Below are 17,531 nucleotides of genomic sequence, written 5' to 3'. Positions count from 1 at the left end.
CACTATCTGGTTAGTGCTAGAGCAATATGAGGATGGGGTTGGGGCAGTTCCCCATGATATCTGACAGTAACAGTATTCAGTGCCAGTGCCCAGATAACTGTCCAAGCAAGAAAGACTGCATAAAGAGCAATCCTGAGCAGGCCAGATAGCTATCTGGATACCATTTATTTATTTATTTATTTAGATTTTGCTCACACCTTTTTTCAATAGTAGCTCAAGGTGAGTTACATTCAGGTACTCTGGATATTTCTCTGTCCCAGGAGGGCTCACAATCTAAGTTTATACCTGAGGCAATAGAGGGTTAAGTGACTTGTCCAAGATCACAAGGAAATATGGGATTTCCTTACAGGATCCTGTCTCTCATTATTCTTCCAACAGCTACCAGATCATATCCTGGAAATTAAAACTCACGAGCTCCTCGCTCCTAAACAACTTCTCACTGCAGCATTATCCCCTACTGAGGTAGGTACTTCCCTGCCTTCCAATCTGGCCATCTCCTCCTCTTGCCCAACTAATTCCCTATACTGGCTCAGTCAGTGGAGTGCTCTAGTACCCCAATCATTACCACGGCCAACCTGGGGTTTCTTCAATGTTGGAATAAAATAGAACAGGGAAGGGTTTGAGGGGTTTGAGGAGAAACCCCAAAGTGCTACCCATGCATAACCATCCTGTTTTTTTGTTTAATTTATTCTCAGGCTGCAGTAAAATTCATGTCTCACAAATCTAAAATGGCCTTCAAAAGCATTCTAGGAAGCTTATAAAGAGGAGAGGAGAAACAGTTCTGAAGGCTGTTCACACCATTGCTTTGCTAGCTAGGAAAGCAGAGAAAAAAGAGCTAACATGTCTTTGGGGTTGCTTGCTAAAATAAGTTAGTAGAGAATTGAGTCTGGACAGGTTATATCATCTATCTACAACGTCCATGGTACTTCCCCACTTGTTTACCTGAGGAAAAACAGGAGGTCAAGGACCTGACATACTTGATTTACTTATTTCTGACATGAAGTAGCAGTAAAATATCTGTAGAACCCACAAAGACAGGAGTGCTAAATATTACCAATATGTGGGACTTCTGGGAGCCATAGTGCCCGAATATTCAGTGCCTATTCCTGGATGGGGACCAAGCCTGAATATCCAGGCAGAAATCTGCCCATGACTTCTGGAAGCTGCGGTTTGCTGACTATCATGCTATTTTCCGCTGCAAAACATTATTGCTTGCTGTTTGGTTAACCGTGCAATTGTTAGAACAATATACACTTATTTCTTGAAATAACAAAAGACCCCCGACGCAGGCACCATTGCCGAAACAAAGCCGTGTTGGGTCAGTTCTTATTAATAAAGACCCTTGTTGGCACCTGTGGCTCTGGTTCCCTATAAAAACACTGGCCACCAAAGGCTGAATATCACCTGGTTTGGTTTCAATTGTTTTGAAGAATGAAAAAAAAGGGTCTTCAAACATATTCTGTTTTCTAAAATGATTTTGAATTCTTTTAGAGAGGTTTGACAAGTCAATTCAATGGACCTTCAGGATGTTCCAGGTTCCTTCCAATTCTTTGATGAAACTAAATTGACCAATATGAATCTGAATAAATGAGGATGTTACTGCTAAGATATTTCTCAGAAACTCCTCTAGGTATCTGTTGTTGTGACATATGTGACATGTGAATGTAGCAGTAGATGGCAAAACATTGATTCTTGGCAGCATATTTTCAGGACATAGATCTAATAAAGGGTGCACATCTTTCATTTCTAAAATGTGTGAATCTGTAAAAACAAAAATATGAATAAAAACCATCTGGGGAAACAGTAAAGCTAAGTAATAAGTTGAAGAATCTGACACTGATTCCATGTTCAGTCTTCAGTTAGGTAGTGTTTATTTACTGTCTTAATTAAGTTGCATTCTCAGATATTGAAGCTGTGCCATCTTTGAAACTGTTTTCAATTTTTTCAATGTCATATTTTGTGTTTTTATGCAGCTCTTACAGGGATCCCCTGAACTTATAGAGTCCAAGTTTTTTACAGCAGACTTTAATTTCTTGCTTCATTCCTTGGGAGGAAGCACACTAGTCCCAGATGATAGAACAGGTAGGATCAACAAAAAAAAAAAGCCCAACCACTGACTTACAGTTTTCCAATGGAGAATGTTAAGAAAGGAAGTAAATTTGAATAGTATGTATGGGATGTATTCATTGGATTTTCTTGTATGTTATTTGTCTATTTTATTATGAATAATTTTATTCTTTGTAATCTGCCTTGGATAAAGGCGAAATAGAAATGTATGAAAGAATCAATAAATAAATAAACATTTTCTTTATGAACAATGATACAGGTTTAATTAATTTTATTAAAATGTCCAAGAAAATCACATAAATCTTTTTAAACTGAAGGCACTGAAACTAAAAATATCAATTTGGGGTGTACTTATCAATGTGGACTACTGTTAAGATGTGTTATTTTACCACTAACTCATGCCACCTGATATTTAACGGCTCCTGGCCAGTTAAACGGCACTTAACGAGCTATCCAGCAATATTCATTGGGAGATGACCGCCTTTTTAGCAATATGTAAACCACATTGAACCTGCCATAAGGTAGGAAAATGCAGGATACAAATGCAATAAATAAATATTGCCAGTTAGTGCTTAACGAATCACTAGTTATATCACACAATATAACTGGCTATCCACTAATATTCAGCGCATCGCTGCTAAGTTTGATGGCCAAATTAGGCAACTGAAATAGCAGGTATATCTTTGGCCGGTTTAAATTGAACTGGCCAGTGCTGAATATTGGCTTGGCTGGTTATATTTAAACTGGCCAAAAATAAACCAGATAGTGAATGCCGGTCACCAGAAACAGCCTGGCACTGACTATCCAGGCTCAGCGCTGACCGTGAGAGGCAGCCCGGCTAACTCCGAGCCTAAACTATTGTAGCACAGATCCCATTTTATGTATTAAGACCTAGTTACTAATAACTGGGATTAATAGTAAAATAATATGTCTTAATGGTAGCCCATGTTGAAAACTTCCACCCTTAAACATTTCCAAAATTCCATGAACTTCACATCAGCCCATCAACCCCTTCTACATGTTGTAATCCTTGGGTAACAAAACAGCCTTCAACTTTTTCCTAAACACTAGGGGTATATAATATTCAGCTGGTGGCAGTCAGAGATTTTTTTTTAAATGCTGACCGTGGCTGGCTAATATAGCCCTGGATATTCCACTCCAGGCCATGAGCGAGTACTGGCACTGGATGTCCAGGGCTAAATGTTCCAGCATTGGCTGCCGGAGCTTATGCGGGTTCTGGCTGATATTCAACTAGGACCCACATAAAAACTTCCAGAGGCCCTCTAATTCCTCCCTTCCTCTGGACCTGATCCCCTCTTAACATGGAGTCCCCCTAACCCCCTCCCCTCTCCTCCTTGCTTTATCTGTTTAGGGTGTTTACAGTGTTCATTTGAAGGCTGCTGTGCAGTTAATGCATTGGGGCATAATAGGATGGATTCTGGAATTTGGAGAGAGCAGTTCTGTAATCCTATGTGTTAAGCGGATTATGTGATTATGCAGATTAGAACTGGATGAATATGTTTATACTCCTGCTATGCTTATGCCCTTTGAATAACGTTGCAGAAAAAAAGTTAATACATGGTAAATGACTTCCATAGTAACTGCTGGGTGCCATTTTATACCCAAAATGACCTTTTCTGTGCTATTTGTTTAACACAGGAATACATGTGCAAATTCCCATATTAAACAGCTAACATGTCTTAGTAAACAGGCATTTTAATGTACTGATCTTGATTTTGAAGTTGTTTCTTTGCATGGAAAAAGAGTTCACTGCCCAGTCCTTTAGATAGGTGAAAGGCTATTGATCACGAGGCAGTCATTATGTATCTTGACAATAAAAGGGTGTGGATGGCAAGTAATCCACTTTCTCCCCTTTTGCAATGCTTAGTATGAGTGTGTATCTGTCCTGTCAGATTCTGGCAATCTTTTCTTTATGTTTTTATGATTGTAGTTATATAAACTGCTCTGTTCTGCCCTGGAACCTAGTGTGTTCAAGAAACTATAAATTATAAACTAATCTATATGTACTTCTGCCTACATTGCCTTCATAAAATTGTCTTACAAATGTATGCATATATTTATTTATTTATACATTCTTATATCCCACTATCCCACTACAAGTTTTGGTTCAAAGTGGCTTACAATTTACATTTTGTTGGAGTTACAATAGTGTTGTGCAATGTAGAAAGAGCATCTGTAGTTTGTGGAGTTATTCATAGAGGTTTTGAAGAGATAGGTTTGAAGAGGAAAAGGTAGTGACAACTTTTGTGTTCAATTGTAGAGTTTTGGTGGTATTTATTCCAGGGGCGTAGCCAGACAGCACATTTTGGGTGGGCCTAGGCAAGAAGTGGGTAGGCACCAAGTGTGCACCTCCCCTCCAAAAAAAGATCTCAGCTGGTGGGAAAATGCTTCTCTCCACCTTTGCAGTCTGCAGCAGGCATGTGCTGAAAATTGAGCATGCGCGGTTGTCAGTATCATGGAGTAGCATTTTCGTTACCATCAAGGGGAAACTTCAGCTGGTGAAGCTTGGGATCCCCACCAGCTACCACTAAACATGTGCTACTGTTGGGTGGGCCTGAGCCCTAAGTGTGTGGGCCCTAGCCCACCCAGGCCCACCTGTGGCTACGCCACTGATTTATTCATATAGGGGGTCTTTTACTAAAGCTGAGCTCCAGTTATCTGCAGCAGGGCCCATAGGAATAAAATGGGCCCTGTTGCAGATAACTCAACCTAAACTTTAGTAAAAGACCTCTACAGTTTTTGAAGAGGTAGATTTGAAAGGAAGGCGACAATATATCTTTGTGATTAGATGTAGAATTTTTTTTCATTTCTTTTCTGAATTGGAGGAGATTTGTGATGCTTCTTATGGTTTTTGGTATCGAGTTCCACCATTTGGAACCCAGGTAGCTAAATCCTGCTAAGTAGATAGTTTTGTAGATAATGTTTTTGCAGTTGGGTAGATGTAGGAGGAGGTAGTTTCTGTTTCTGGACTGGTATTTCTTGAGGATAGTTTAATCATGTTAAGCATGTTTCACTGGTCACCAATGTAGTGTTTCAAGCAGAGGAGTTGCTCTTTCATGTTTTGATTTATTGAAAATCAGTCTTGCTGCCATGTTTTGGACTGTATGCAATGCTTTTATTGTGTCTTCCTTGCATCCTACGAATGCTGCATTGCAGTAGTCTAGTTGCGATAGTATCGTTGATTGGACCAATATCCAGAAAGATTGTCTAGGGAAATAGTCTCTTATTCTCCTCAGTTTCCTTAGTGTTCTGAAGCATTTTGATGTTACTGCTGATATTTGATTATCCAGTGTTAGATGTTTGTCAAGAATGATTCCTAGTATTTTAAGTTATGTTTAGACCCTAAATGATGTCCCTAATAAAGCAAATTGAAATATGGAAATTACATAATTTAAACAGTTGATTTGGCACAATATTTATGATAAAAACTGATAAAGCTCATATTTACATTCTATGGGCAAACTATTATATATAATTTTTACATTCACAGGCATCCCTAGCAATTTTGAGTTTGAAGAAGGATTGACATATGAACAGATGCAGGTGAGTTTTGCATTTTCTATGAAAAGAATTCAGTCAAAATTCAACCCACAATGGTCAGTGTTTGTTTGAACACCAACCATCATGGTTTTTTTTATACCCAGTTCAACACCAGTACCTGGATACCGGGCCAGTGTTGAAGATCTGGGTATAACTTGGGAGGCATGATCTATCTGGGTACCAATGACATCCGGATAGGGAACCCGATAAAGTTAGGACATCCTTTACACCATTGTAACTATCTGGGCAGTTACCCAGTTAGTGGTCTGAATATTACCACTAACCAGATATCTCCTGGCTCTACCTAGCGCCTGACCCTGGAACTGCCCAGAGGGTTCTGAGGTGGTCTGCCTGGATTTTCAGTGGTGCTATCCTGGTAAGTACTGCTGAAAATCTGAGTATGACCCGGTCAGTGGAACTGAGCAAGGTAGGAATCTCTCCTACATGAATAAGTCCCGCTGAATATTGGCTTGAAAATTTGTAAATTACTATCTTTAAAAAAAGATACCACTTAATATACTTTTCATTTATTGTAGACCATGATTGAAGAGGTTCTAGAAGAAAGTGGTTATTACAATTCGACTTCTAAGAGGTAAACCAGAATTTTAAAAAATCTCTGTAAACAGACATATTGTTAACATGATCCTCTTCTGTACAATCTCTTTTTTTCTCTAATCTTTATGAAGCATATACTTTTTATAGTACACAGGTGTAGCCTGAAAGAAATGTGAGTTTGATGATTATACTTTGCGGAGTCATAGTTGTAGAGCTCCTCTTTTAGTGGGGGAGAGATTATGCATGCAATGGGCCAGATGTAGTAATCTGTGAAAGTCATGAAAAATCATGCAAAAATGCTCTGAAATGCACAAAACCGCTGACATTTGAAGCTTTCATGTGTTTTTCTTCACAAAGTTCCATTTTTAAGTTTGACACATCCCAAGTAGTTAAAATTCCACCAAGTTCAATTTTTCCCTTCTGGGTTTATTTGTTTTGTTAACACATTTCTTTAATTGGCTCTTTATCTTAATTCAAAATTCTTTTGATGTATTTTTGAAAAGGAATAAAACAAAATATTCACCAGGTCAATATTCAAGAAGAAGCTTTTGGCAGAGGATTTGTTTGAATTATCCCAAGCATGGCACACAAAACCTTTGGGACCCTTTTACTAAGGTGCAGCAAAAAGTGGTTTTAGTGCACCCATGTGCACTAAGACCATTTTTGCTGCAGCCATCAAATGGCCAATATTCAATTTTTTGTATTAATGGCCATGTGATAATGTCAAATATCAAAACAAAATAGGGAGATTCTTAAATCTGGCATCAAAGGATAATACTATACATAGATATTTCCTTTTAAAAAATGTCACCATTAGTATGTGGCCATTAAAAAAATTTAGCACTTGAGCATTTACCGCCATCCATTTTGTAAGCAGTAAGAGCTCATTTGGCAATTTTGTGCTAATCAGTTAGTGTGCCGTAATGTAGATGTGATAACTGATTAGCACAGGAATATCCCCTGATATGTCCCCTCCCCCCAAAAATAAAACTTTTTTTAGTCCGTGCTAAATTGGCACTTACCACAGGATGTCTCAGCACATCCTGTGGTACCCCATTTTAAGCTGAGTTAGGCATGCATTAGCACTTAATGCAGCTTAGTAAAAAAAGTCCCTAAGCTTGTCATTTCCTAACAGTTACCATGTGTTAATTACATCAAAGCAAAGATAGAGGGGTATTTTATAACACAGTGTCTAGGTTTCGCCAGAAATAAGGCACCTATTTTGGCCCTATTTTATAAAGCCACATAGGTACCATGGGACCAATATTCAGACTGTGAGAATTAGCCGGGCTGACTCCTGCGGTCGGTGCTGAGCTTGTATATTCAATGCTGGGCCAGGGGTCCTTCTACTAAGGTCCGCTGAAAAATGGACTGCGCTAGTGTAGGTGCGTGGTTTGGGCACGCGCAGATCAGTAACTGGCAGTGAATATCCAGGTGTTTTTTGGCTGGTTCCAGTTCCAACTTAACCAGCCAAGCCGATATTCAGCGCTAGCTGGTTAAGTTGAAACTGGCCATAGATAGGCCTACTATTTTGGTGGCCCGATTTGGCCGCCATTCTTAGCTGGTGTTGCACTGAATATTAGTGGATAGCTGGTTATATCATGCAACATAACCGGTTATCCGCTAAGCACTAACCGGCAATATTCAGCAGGAGATAACCAGCTATCTCCCACTGAATACTGCCAGATAGCCAGTTAAGTGCCATTTAATCAGGCAGAAGCTGTTCCTGGCTGGTTAAATGGGTTTAAATATCAAGCGGCATATCTGTTACATGCTAGCACAAATCCATCAGCCCACAGTAAAGACACAGATATGATGCATCCTCAAGAGCAAGTGTAAATGTTAGCACACAGAGTACGTAACTAGATTAGCATACAGTATTGTATATTCAAATCTTGTACTTTATGCCTGCAGTACAAGTATGTGCACTCCTGTCAACAGGTACACTTTTACGCCTGACCTAATTGTGTCAAAGCTATTTTACACACAGATATTGCCACATATGTACTAAAATAACTTTATAAAATGACCCCCTATGTATCCAAACTTACATGTTTTGGGAGCGGAGGGGCTGGGACATATCAGGGGAGCATTTAGTGTTATACAATGAAATTCAGTTACTTTCTATGTAATTTATGCATTTATATTTGACTGGCCAAAAAGCAGGTCTAACTGAATTTAAAAGTTTAAGATAGCCTAGTGGTTAGAGCACTAGTCTTGACTTCCAGAGGTGCCTGGTTAACATCCTACTGCTGCTCATTGTAATCTTGGGCAAGTCACTTAATCCTCATTGTCTCAGGTACAAAATTAGGTTTTGAGCCCAACAGGGAAATACCCAGTGTACCTGAATGTAACTCACCGCTTCCAGTCTTTTTACATCTTTAGCAAGATACGGCCTCCAGTATCCTGGGATGTATCCCATCCGGCCCCATAGCTTTGTTCACCTTCAGATTCTCCAGCTGTTTATAAGCTCTTTCTTCTGTAAACAGCGCAGCATCCACTCCATTCCTAGATGTTCCCTCGGCAGCCAACCGCGCGTCCTTCTCCAGGATTTTCCTCCATGACCACCGAAGAGAAATAATTGTTTAGCACGTTTGCTTTATCTTCATCACTCTCTACATAGCCATTCTCATTATCTTTCAGTCTCGCAATTCCATTCTTATCTCTTCTCCTTTCTCCAATATATCTGAAAAAAGTCTTGTCATCTCTCTTTACATCTTTAGCCATTTTTTTCTTCCGCTCACGCTTTCGCTAGCCGTATTTCCCTCTTCGCTTCTTTCAGTTTAAACCGATAATCTGGATGGAGAGAAATGAGGTGTACTGCAAAGAAGAAGGACAGTGTCAGACTCCTATTTGGCTATGGAAACCCAGGAGAGGCAAGTGCAGGAAATCCTTGCTAAGGAGTTCTTGAGGGGTGTGAGCCAGCTGGACACATCTCACCATATTGAGAGCAATAGTAAGTATTTCTTAGACACCTCTCCTCTGCTGTGGTCTTACAGCTTTCTCTTTGACCCCTTTCATTAGGCCATCCTCAACACCTGGCTCATATGCATAATATAGATCACAGATATCAGTCACTGGGGCTTGGCTTTGTGATGCAGCAGCTGATGACATCCCTCTCCTCATATGTGTGCTGCCCTTGAGATTTATCCAGAGCTCTCTCCAGCCTTCTTTCCCACTGCCATGGTGCTATTACCCCCCCCCCCCCCCCCCCCCCCCCACACACACACACAGCATATGCAATATTTTGATGGTTTATTAGTCCAAGTGCTAGAGGTGTTATATTAAAGAAAAAATTTACATCCTTATTTTCTTACCAAGCAGCTAATCTGTTGTCCGCTCTGCCAATTAATCTAAAATTAGAGTCTGGTATTAATAACTTTAAAAAAAGATCTGAAAACAATTTTGTTTTGTACATACATCTTGGATAAATGAATTCTTCAGTGTTGGTTAGCATATGATTTTTCTGTTACATCCTAAACACCTACATCGTTCTCCTGTTTTCCTTGGAAGTGTTGTGTTGGCTACTCTATTTCTCTCGCTGCCAGGTTCAAAATAGCACTGGTGACCCTAGCAGCAGTCTTGTGGTACTAGAGCTAGAGGTCAAGCTGCCATATAAGGGTCTTGTTTTGCCCTTATACAGCACCTTGACCCCTAAAGGTAGCACCATGATACTGCTAGGGGTCACCAATGCTAATTTGAACATGGCACCAGCAGGGGCAGGAGCAAATGGGGATTGCTCGTGCTCTATACCTACTAGACCTCAGGATTTGAAAGGGTTGGCCCAAGAGGCTTTGGTGAAGTGGAGGCCTTTCAAAAGAAAGATATCAGGGAGGCAATGGGGGATATGTCATGTATGGGCTTTTAGGGGTATTATGTGCCTGCTTGGGTGAGGGAGGGCTTCAGGTAGGGGGATATGTCTGCTGTGTGGTATCAAGGGTAGGAGGGGGAAACTAATCTTAAGAAAAGGCCTGATGCTCCCAATAATGATAAATAATGGCAGCTTTTAGCTTGCGGTGTTCACTGCAAACTGTTTTATTTCATTCACCTAGTAATGAGGTATTATGCATGCATTTACATGCTTTGCATCTTTTCATCATGTATACCACAGTGACAAATTGGCATGCATTATGATAATACTAGTAGAACCAAGCCTGTTTCATCAAAAATGAAATGGGCCCTAGGAAGGCTCTCATCTAAGCAATTTTTCTTCTCTCCCCTGCCCTCCCCTCCATGTCCAGCAATTCTTCCCTCCCAACCCCTCCATGTCCTGCGATTCTGACCTCCCCTCCATGTGCAGTGATTCTCCTCTGCCCTGCTGTCCCCTCCGTGTCCCATGATTCTGGCCTCCCCTCCATGTCCAGCGATTGTCCTCTACCCTGTCCTCTCCTCCATGTCCCATGATTCTCTCCTCTCCTCCCATCCCCTCCATGTCCAGCGATTCTCCTCTACTCTGCCCTCCCATCCGTGTCCCGCGATTCTCTCCTCTCCTCTCATCCATGTCGATTCTCCTCTGCCCTGCCCTCTCCTCCCCTCCCCTCCATGTCCATCCAGTGATTCTCCTCTACCCTGCCCTCCCATCCATGTCCCGCGATTCTCTCCTCTCCTCCCATCCATGTCGATTCTCCTCTGCCCTGCCCTCTCCTCCCCTCAATGTCCATCAATTCTGTCCTCTGCTCGATGTCCGTCCAGCAATTCTCCTCTGCCCTGCCCTCCCATGTCCCGCTATTCTCTCCTCTCCTCCCATCCCATCCATGTCGATTCTCCTCTGCCCTGCCCTCTCCTCCCCTCGATTCTGTCCTCCCCTCCATGTCCAGCGTTCCATTGTTGCCTTCAGTTGGGTTCATCAAATCCAGCATTCCCTTCCCTGTCATTGTCCCACCCTCTGATGTCATTTCATCTTTACGTGAGGGTGGGACAGTGAGAGGGAAGGGAACGCTGGAGGCTTGCTGATGTCAGGATGTTATGAACCCAGCCAACCAGCCAGAGAATGTTGGAGGTACAAATTATTATATTAGATAACACACATTATTGCCATTTTACATGCATTAAGAGGCAAATAAAACACATTGGGAGACATTCTATATATAGCATCTAAAAAATCAGCACTGAAATCAGTGCCGACTAAGCATATTCTATAATCATCGCCTAAATATATGCGCATCCATTTACACCAACAAAAATGTGGTATAAATCCTGGCACGTAGATTTAGGCACACTGGGCCATATTCTATAAGTAGGTGCATACATTTTGGAATGTCCACAAAATGCCAATAAGCACATCCCTTTTTGCCTGTGCACATTAGAAGTTTGGCACACATCGTTACAGAATACGCTTAGCATGTTGTGCGGCTAAATTCTAATCAGTGCCAATTAGTGCTCATTATTGCTTGTTAAGTGTGTTGTCAGCGCTCATTTGCTTATTAAGGCAATTGAGTTGCACATGTTATAAAATCCATGCCGATTTTGGTGCAGATCTCTAGGTGCGCTACATAGAATCCAGGGGATTATGGCTGTAATACACCTTAATAGCCAACCACCTAAGACTACCAAGGATCCCACTAAGATTGGGGAATGGGATTGGGGGGTGTCGGAGTGGCCGATGGATGATAGGGAGGGGGTAATTAGTATGGGAGATAGATATTGGGGGAGAGGAATCTGAGTGGCTTAGGGAGAATGCAGATGAATGTCAGGAAAAGAGTTGGGGAGTGAGTCTTCATGCTCAGGGTTGTCAAGGAGCGAAGGGGATTGATGATGTCAGGAGCAGCAAATTTATAAAGATTCTTCCATATACATGTGTATCAGTGCTGCACATTTTCCCCTATGTGCATTTTATTTTTAAATTGCTGTTCCTGCAAGACGTGGAGAGACATGGACACACATTCCTGTGTGTCCTTGCACATATTTTACAAAGGAATTCTGCATGTCCTGACCTGGATGCCTCCATGTCCGTCTCTACGGCCTTTCTAAAATTGGGTTCATTGCATCCTGCTGATGGTGTTTGAAAGTAGGTGTACTAGACAATGAGAAATAATTTTTCATCAAGAAATATTCCAAAGGCTTCTATATGTTCATTTTATCTATTAACTTTAAAGTTCTAGTTTCTGTAATTCTATTAATCAGAAGTCCAGGGCCAGATTGATATGTATAAAATTAGATGAGGCATCTAAAATTTTGATGAGATAATGACTTGATTTAAAATGTTAAGTGGGCAGAACTAGAAATTCAGAGTATATCGTTATCATCCCTGAATATTTGGTTGCACTACTTAAGTTTATAATATATAAAGAAGATTAAGATATGATTTGGACTTTCAATTTTTGGTTAAAGCTGGAAAACTCTGATAAATTCCCTCAGTGGAGAAATTGGGGGAGTTCTGATTATAACTAAACCCCCTGAAAATCCCCCTCCCTTTTAGATGATGTCATCTAGGAGCTGCTATTGCAGCTGGATGATGTCATGAAAGTGGGCCGGTTGTCTCTTGCAGAGGTGGGAGCTTGTATTTTTGCTCCTGATACTTAATACTGCTTCCTCTGGCCCTCATGGAAGTGTTTAATATGAGAGAACATTCTTGTGCACTCACAAGAATCAGGAAGTACCAGTTCTTCCATTTTAAAGCTGCCAAGAATGCTGGAGTAGTAGCAGAGAGCCATGGGAGCAAAGGCACAAGCTCCCACAGTTGTGAGCAAATTAGGAGGAAGGAGTAGGATCTGGGACAAGGAAAGGCGCATTCTGAGGCTAGGGTTTGGGGAGGGGGAGGGTGATGTTTGGAGAATGCTAATGATTTTGCTTGCAGAAGAGCGTGGGCTTATGCTGTTGCTGGGGCTTGAAGAAATGGGGCTGATGCTGGAAAATTGGGGCTGGAGAAAGTGGAGTCTGATTATGCTGCTGAGACTTGAAAAATGGAGAGGGATGCTGGGGTTGGGAGAAGCGGCTGGGGCTTGAAAATTCTGTTTTGAATCATTGGATGGAATCCACCTGGAATCTACCTAAAAGGCTACAAAATGTTTTTCAGCCCAAATACACAACTACTATTTTTCTGACCCTAGAAAAAACACCTAATTGCCTCAAAAATGAGCCCCTAAAATTCCAAATGATAAACATCTGGGATCAGAAGCTCTAAATATGATAGAGATATAGAAAGCCATTTTAGGCTTGCCAGTTTTGCAAAGTTACTATATACATAGGTAGAAACCACAGGATGCATCATTGTGAAGTTGGTAAATTTTGTGCGCAATTTGGCCAGTCCAAAATATATGTATGTATTGTCATTTTGCAATGGGAAATATACATTTTTTTTTTTTGTTTCCCGTTAGCATTTACACCTGCAGTGACGCATCAATTGGACCTAGGGTTTCAAAGTGACTGAAGGGGCAATTGTGGCTTCCTCAGTGGTGTCTAACACCAATTCAAAACCCCAAAACAATTAGTTATATCATAGGACTACGTAATTGGCTCCTCTTGTATGTGAAGTTAGACACCTGTAAGTGCCAGCAAATCACATATATATTACAAGATGGGCACTTATTTACTGGCATATACATGGGTAAAACCCTGCAGGATGCTGCTCTTTTTTTCAACACATCTCTTGCTTAATATGGCTGTTGCCGCTGGATGTTCCTGCAAATAAACATGTATTTCAGGTGTCCTTATACTTGTTTTACATAGGGCTTCACATTCATCAGAGCCTTAGGTAAAATACCTGGGAAACTGTGAACTTTCTGACTTGTATGCAAAATCAGGCTTCATCTCTGCTTACTTAACCACACAAAGGCGCGGGAGGGCTAACGTACAGGTAGCATGCGCACAATAGGCACTACCGATGGGGTAGCGTGTGTGCTCAGTAGTAATTCTGATTTTGGCATGCGCTGAATCCCACGGTAGAAAATAAATTTCTATTTCTACCATGGGGTGTTCCCGGCGGGCAGCTCACCCATGATGGTGTGTGCTACATGGTTACCATGTGGTTAGCACATGAGTCCTTACCATTAGGTCAATGGGTGATGATAGGGTCTCAGGACGTAAATAGGCGTGCGCTAGTTTTAATATTAGCGCAGGTCCATTTCCTGGTCCACTACGAAATAGCCTTTTTCCCAGCTATGGTAAAAATAAAAGGCTCAGTGCATGCCTAAAAGACATGCCCACAGTACCACAGGCCACTTTTTACTGCAGCGTTGTAAAAGAACCCCGATGTGCATTATTATACCCAGGGAATGAAGTAGTCACCATTTTTTTTTTAAAAAGCTTGTGGAAAAGACGAATTTCACCATACTATAGCATGTTAATGAATATTTGAAACTGGTAACAATCTTTCCATCTGTGAAATATAATAAAATCATTGGTGTGGATGACAGACAACCTGTACGTTCTACCTGATCAACTGATGCAAACTTGGTCACAGCTCATTAATTCTTGTTAGTACTTTATGAAACCTTGCATTGTTGTCTGATTATTTCTCAGTGTATCTCCTTCCAAGCTGAGATAGTGTTTGACTTTTATGTATTTGATGTGTCACTTTGTGAATTCATTTTTAAGTAGTATTACCTCATGTGCAACTTTTTTGAAATCAGTCACCTTACTTTCTAACTCTTCGTACTCTCTTACCTATCTATATGTTACATCTTTGCTTTACCCTTCACTATCAATTAAAATGTTCTATTATGTATTGTGTTGACATTGTAAGTAGTATACTATCCAGCTCATTTTCGAAAGAGATCCCTGGCCATCTTCCGACACAAATCAGGAGATGGCTGGCGATCTCCTGAACCCGGCCAAATCGGTATAATCGAAAGCTGATTTTGGCCGGCGCCAACTGCTTTCCGTCACGGAGCTGGCAAAACTTCAAGGGGGCGTGTCGGTAGGGTAGTGAAGGCAGGATGAGGGCAGGACGGGGGCGGGACAGGGGTGTGCTCACGAGATGGCCGGCTTCACCCGATAATGGAAAAAAAAATAGGCTTGATGAGCATTTTGCTGGCTTTACTTGGTCCCTTTTTTTTCATGACCAAGCTTCACAAAGGAGCCCCAACTGACCAAATGACCACTGGAGGGAATCAGGGATCACCTCTCCTTACTCCCCCAGTGGTCACCAACCCCCTCCCGCCCAAAAAAAAAAAAAAAAAACTTTTTTGCCAGCCTCAAATGTCATACCCAGCTCCCTGACAGCAGTATGCAAGTCCCTGGAGCAGTTTTTAGTAGGTGCTGTGCACTTCAGGCAGGTGGATCCAGGCCCATCCCCCTACCTGTTACACTTGTGGTGGTAAATGGGAGCCCTCCAACCCCCCCCAAACCCACTGTACCCACATGTAGGTGCCCCCTTCACCCCTTAGGGCTATGGTAGTGTTGTAAAGTTGTGGGTAGTGGGTTTTGGGGGGGATTTGGGGGCTCAGCACACAAGGTAAGGGAGCTATGTACCTGGGAGCTATTTTTATTTTTAATTTTTAGAAGTGCCCCCTAGAGTGCCTGGTTGGTGTCCTGGCATGTCAGGGGGGCCGGTGCACTACAAATGCTGGCTCCTCCCACGACCAAATGCCTTGCATTTTGCCAGGTTTGAGATGGCCGGGCCCGGTTTCCATTATGGCTGAAAAATGAAGTCGGGTATCTCCTCTACACCCGGCAATTGATTTAGCTGGCCCCAACCGTATTTCGAAAATATGGTTGGCTCCGCCCCCTTGCGGCGCCGGCCCTGAAGATGGCCAGCCAGCTATTTGGCCGGCGCCGTTCGATTATGCCCCTCTATGCCATACTTTGTATTGTTTTGAATATTTTTACTGCTGTAATTGCCTATTGCACATGTTTGATCTATTCATACTGTATACCGCCTTGAGTAAATTCCTTCAAAAAGGCAGTAAATAAATCCTAATAAATAAATAAATAAATAAATAAATAAAATATTAACTATATTATCTTATTCTTCTAGGTACCATTCCTATCCCTGGGGAATTAAGAACTATCCAACCAAATGATAATAGCCTCTGTTTCAAAGAGAAGAATGCTTGCTTTCAAAGATCTCATGATCAGACTGCCTATGCTTCAACCAATGTTTATGGGATAATCAAAGGGAACAGTGTTTAAAATCCAAAAAGGAATAGTAGTTTCCAGAATGTTATGATACAATAAGGATTCTATAAGCTCTCAGCACAGATACATATAATTCAAGTAGACGGGAGCAGAGAGTGGAGGCCTACAAGGACATTTTCAAAAGTGTATATATCTCTGCACTGAATTTATATTTTATAATTGTACATTTTTGACCCGAAGTTGAGCTGTTGGGGGTAGCGCTCCTATACAGAACAAAAAGAAAGAGATTAGAAAATAGACAAAGAATATGGTATTGCTTTGTTTACTATGATGATTTCAAAGTGAAGGGGCAGGTCCCAAGGCGGACATGTTCTGAATATCACAATGTAGAAATCAGTCCAAGAAAAAAAAATATTTAGGACCATGTTACAAGGGCTTTTTTTTTTTAAGCTTGGTTGATTTTTACATTGTAATATCCAGATTTCAAAATTGTGATCCAGAACAGGAGTGTATCAAGAAATTGCGATTTAGACATTAACCCATCTCTGATGTAACTACATAGCCCTACAGAAAACATTAAGGGCCTGTTAACTAAATTGCACTAACTGTTTAATGTGGGAATTAATAAGCACTCTCAGCATGGAACCGAGTTAGCAGTTAATGCAGTGCATTAACTATTAGCATACATCAATAGCTGTATTAAATTGCTGAAGCAGGAATCACCATTGTGTGGCATGAAATGGGCAGGGAATGCGCCTTGCAATTAATACACAGGTCATTACTGTGCATTAACTGCAATTGGTATACCTAATTGTGTTCTGCATTATCTGCTATGATGTTAATGTGCAGTAGTGAACTTTGCCTCAATGGTTATCATAGAGATTTTGCTCCTAATGTACCTTAACTTTACAGTTAACACATTAGATGCAAAACCTTAGCGTACCATAGTAAATAGGCCACTTAATATTTATAATATCTTCTAGTGTAAATACAATATACATTTCAAGCCTGTACAGATCTAGAATCAAAAATATGGTTTTTAATTGCTGATTTGAATGGAAAATAGTTAAATATGTGTTACCTTTATTTACCTTGAAGTAAATAAATGAAGATAATGGATTGCTGCTACCCCACTGTGTAGAATTTCCTTCTTAGAAGATGCACCTCTGTGTTAGCAAAGACACTCCATCTCAGAATGCTAATGTGTCATGAGCAGGTCATATCCATTTGTTGTATGTGTGTATTCAAAAGTGTTAAAACTTGGTGGTGACCTTGGGAAAATGTTGTAATGGATGATATTCTCAAGTTTGTTGGCAATTCTGATTACAACT

At 41.0% G+C, this 17,531-nt stretch overlaps 1 protein-coding gene across 3 annotated transcripts in view; it reads left to right on the top strand.

Annotated features, from left to right (window-relative positions):
* NEK10 (NIMA related kinase 10) overlaps nt 1–17,251 on the top strand; it is a 487,142-nt gene extending 469,891 nt beyond the window's left edge. For all 3 annotated transcript variants that reach the window (XM_030205786.1, XM_030205778.1, XM_030205768.1), the window contains 4 exons: nt 1,974–2,082; nt 5,579–5,631; nt 6,165–6,220; nt 16,100–17,251. In XM_030205786.1, coding sequence (XP_030061646.1) covers nt 1,974–2,082; nt 5,579–5,631; nt 6,165–6,220; nt 16,100–16,145 — 264 coding nt within the window. In that variant the 3' untranslated portion in view covers nt 16,146–17,251. The remainder of the gene's footprint in view (nt 1–1,973; nt 2,083–5,578; nt 5,632–6,164; nt 6,221–16,099) is intronic.
* Nucleotides 17,252–17,531: the final 280 nt, after the last annotated feature.

Source organism: Microcaecilia unicolor, chromosome 1 (assembly GCF_901765095.1).
Source record: "Microcaecilia unicolor chromosome 1, aMicUni1.1, whole genome shotgun sequence".
NCBI lineage: Eukaryota > Metazoa > Chordata > Amphibia > Gymnophiona > Siphonopidae > Microcaecilia > Microcaecilia unicolor.
Note: the sequence above shows the minus strand (reverse complement) of the source record. Positions and strands in the feature narration are given on the sequence as shown.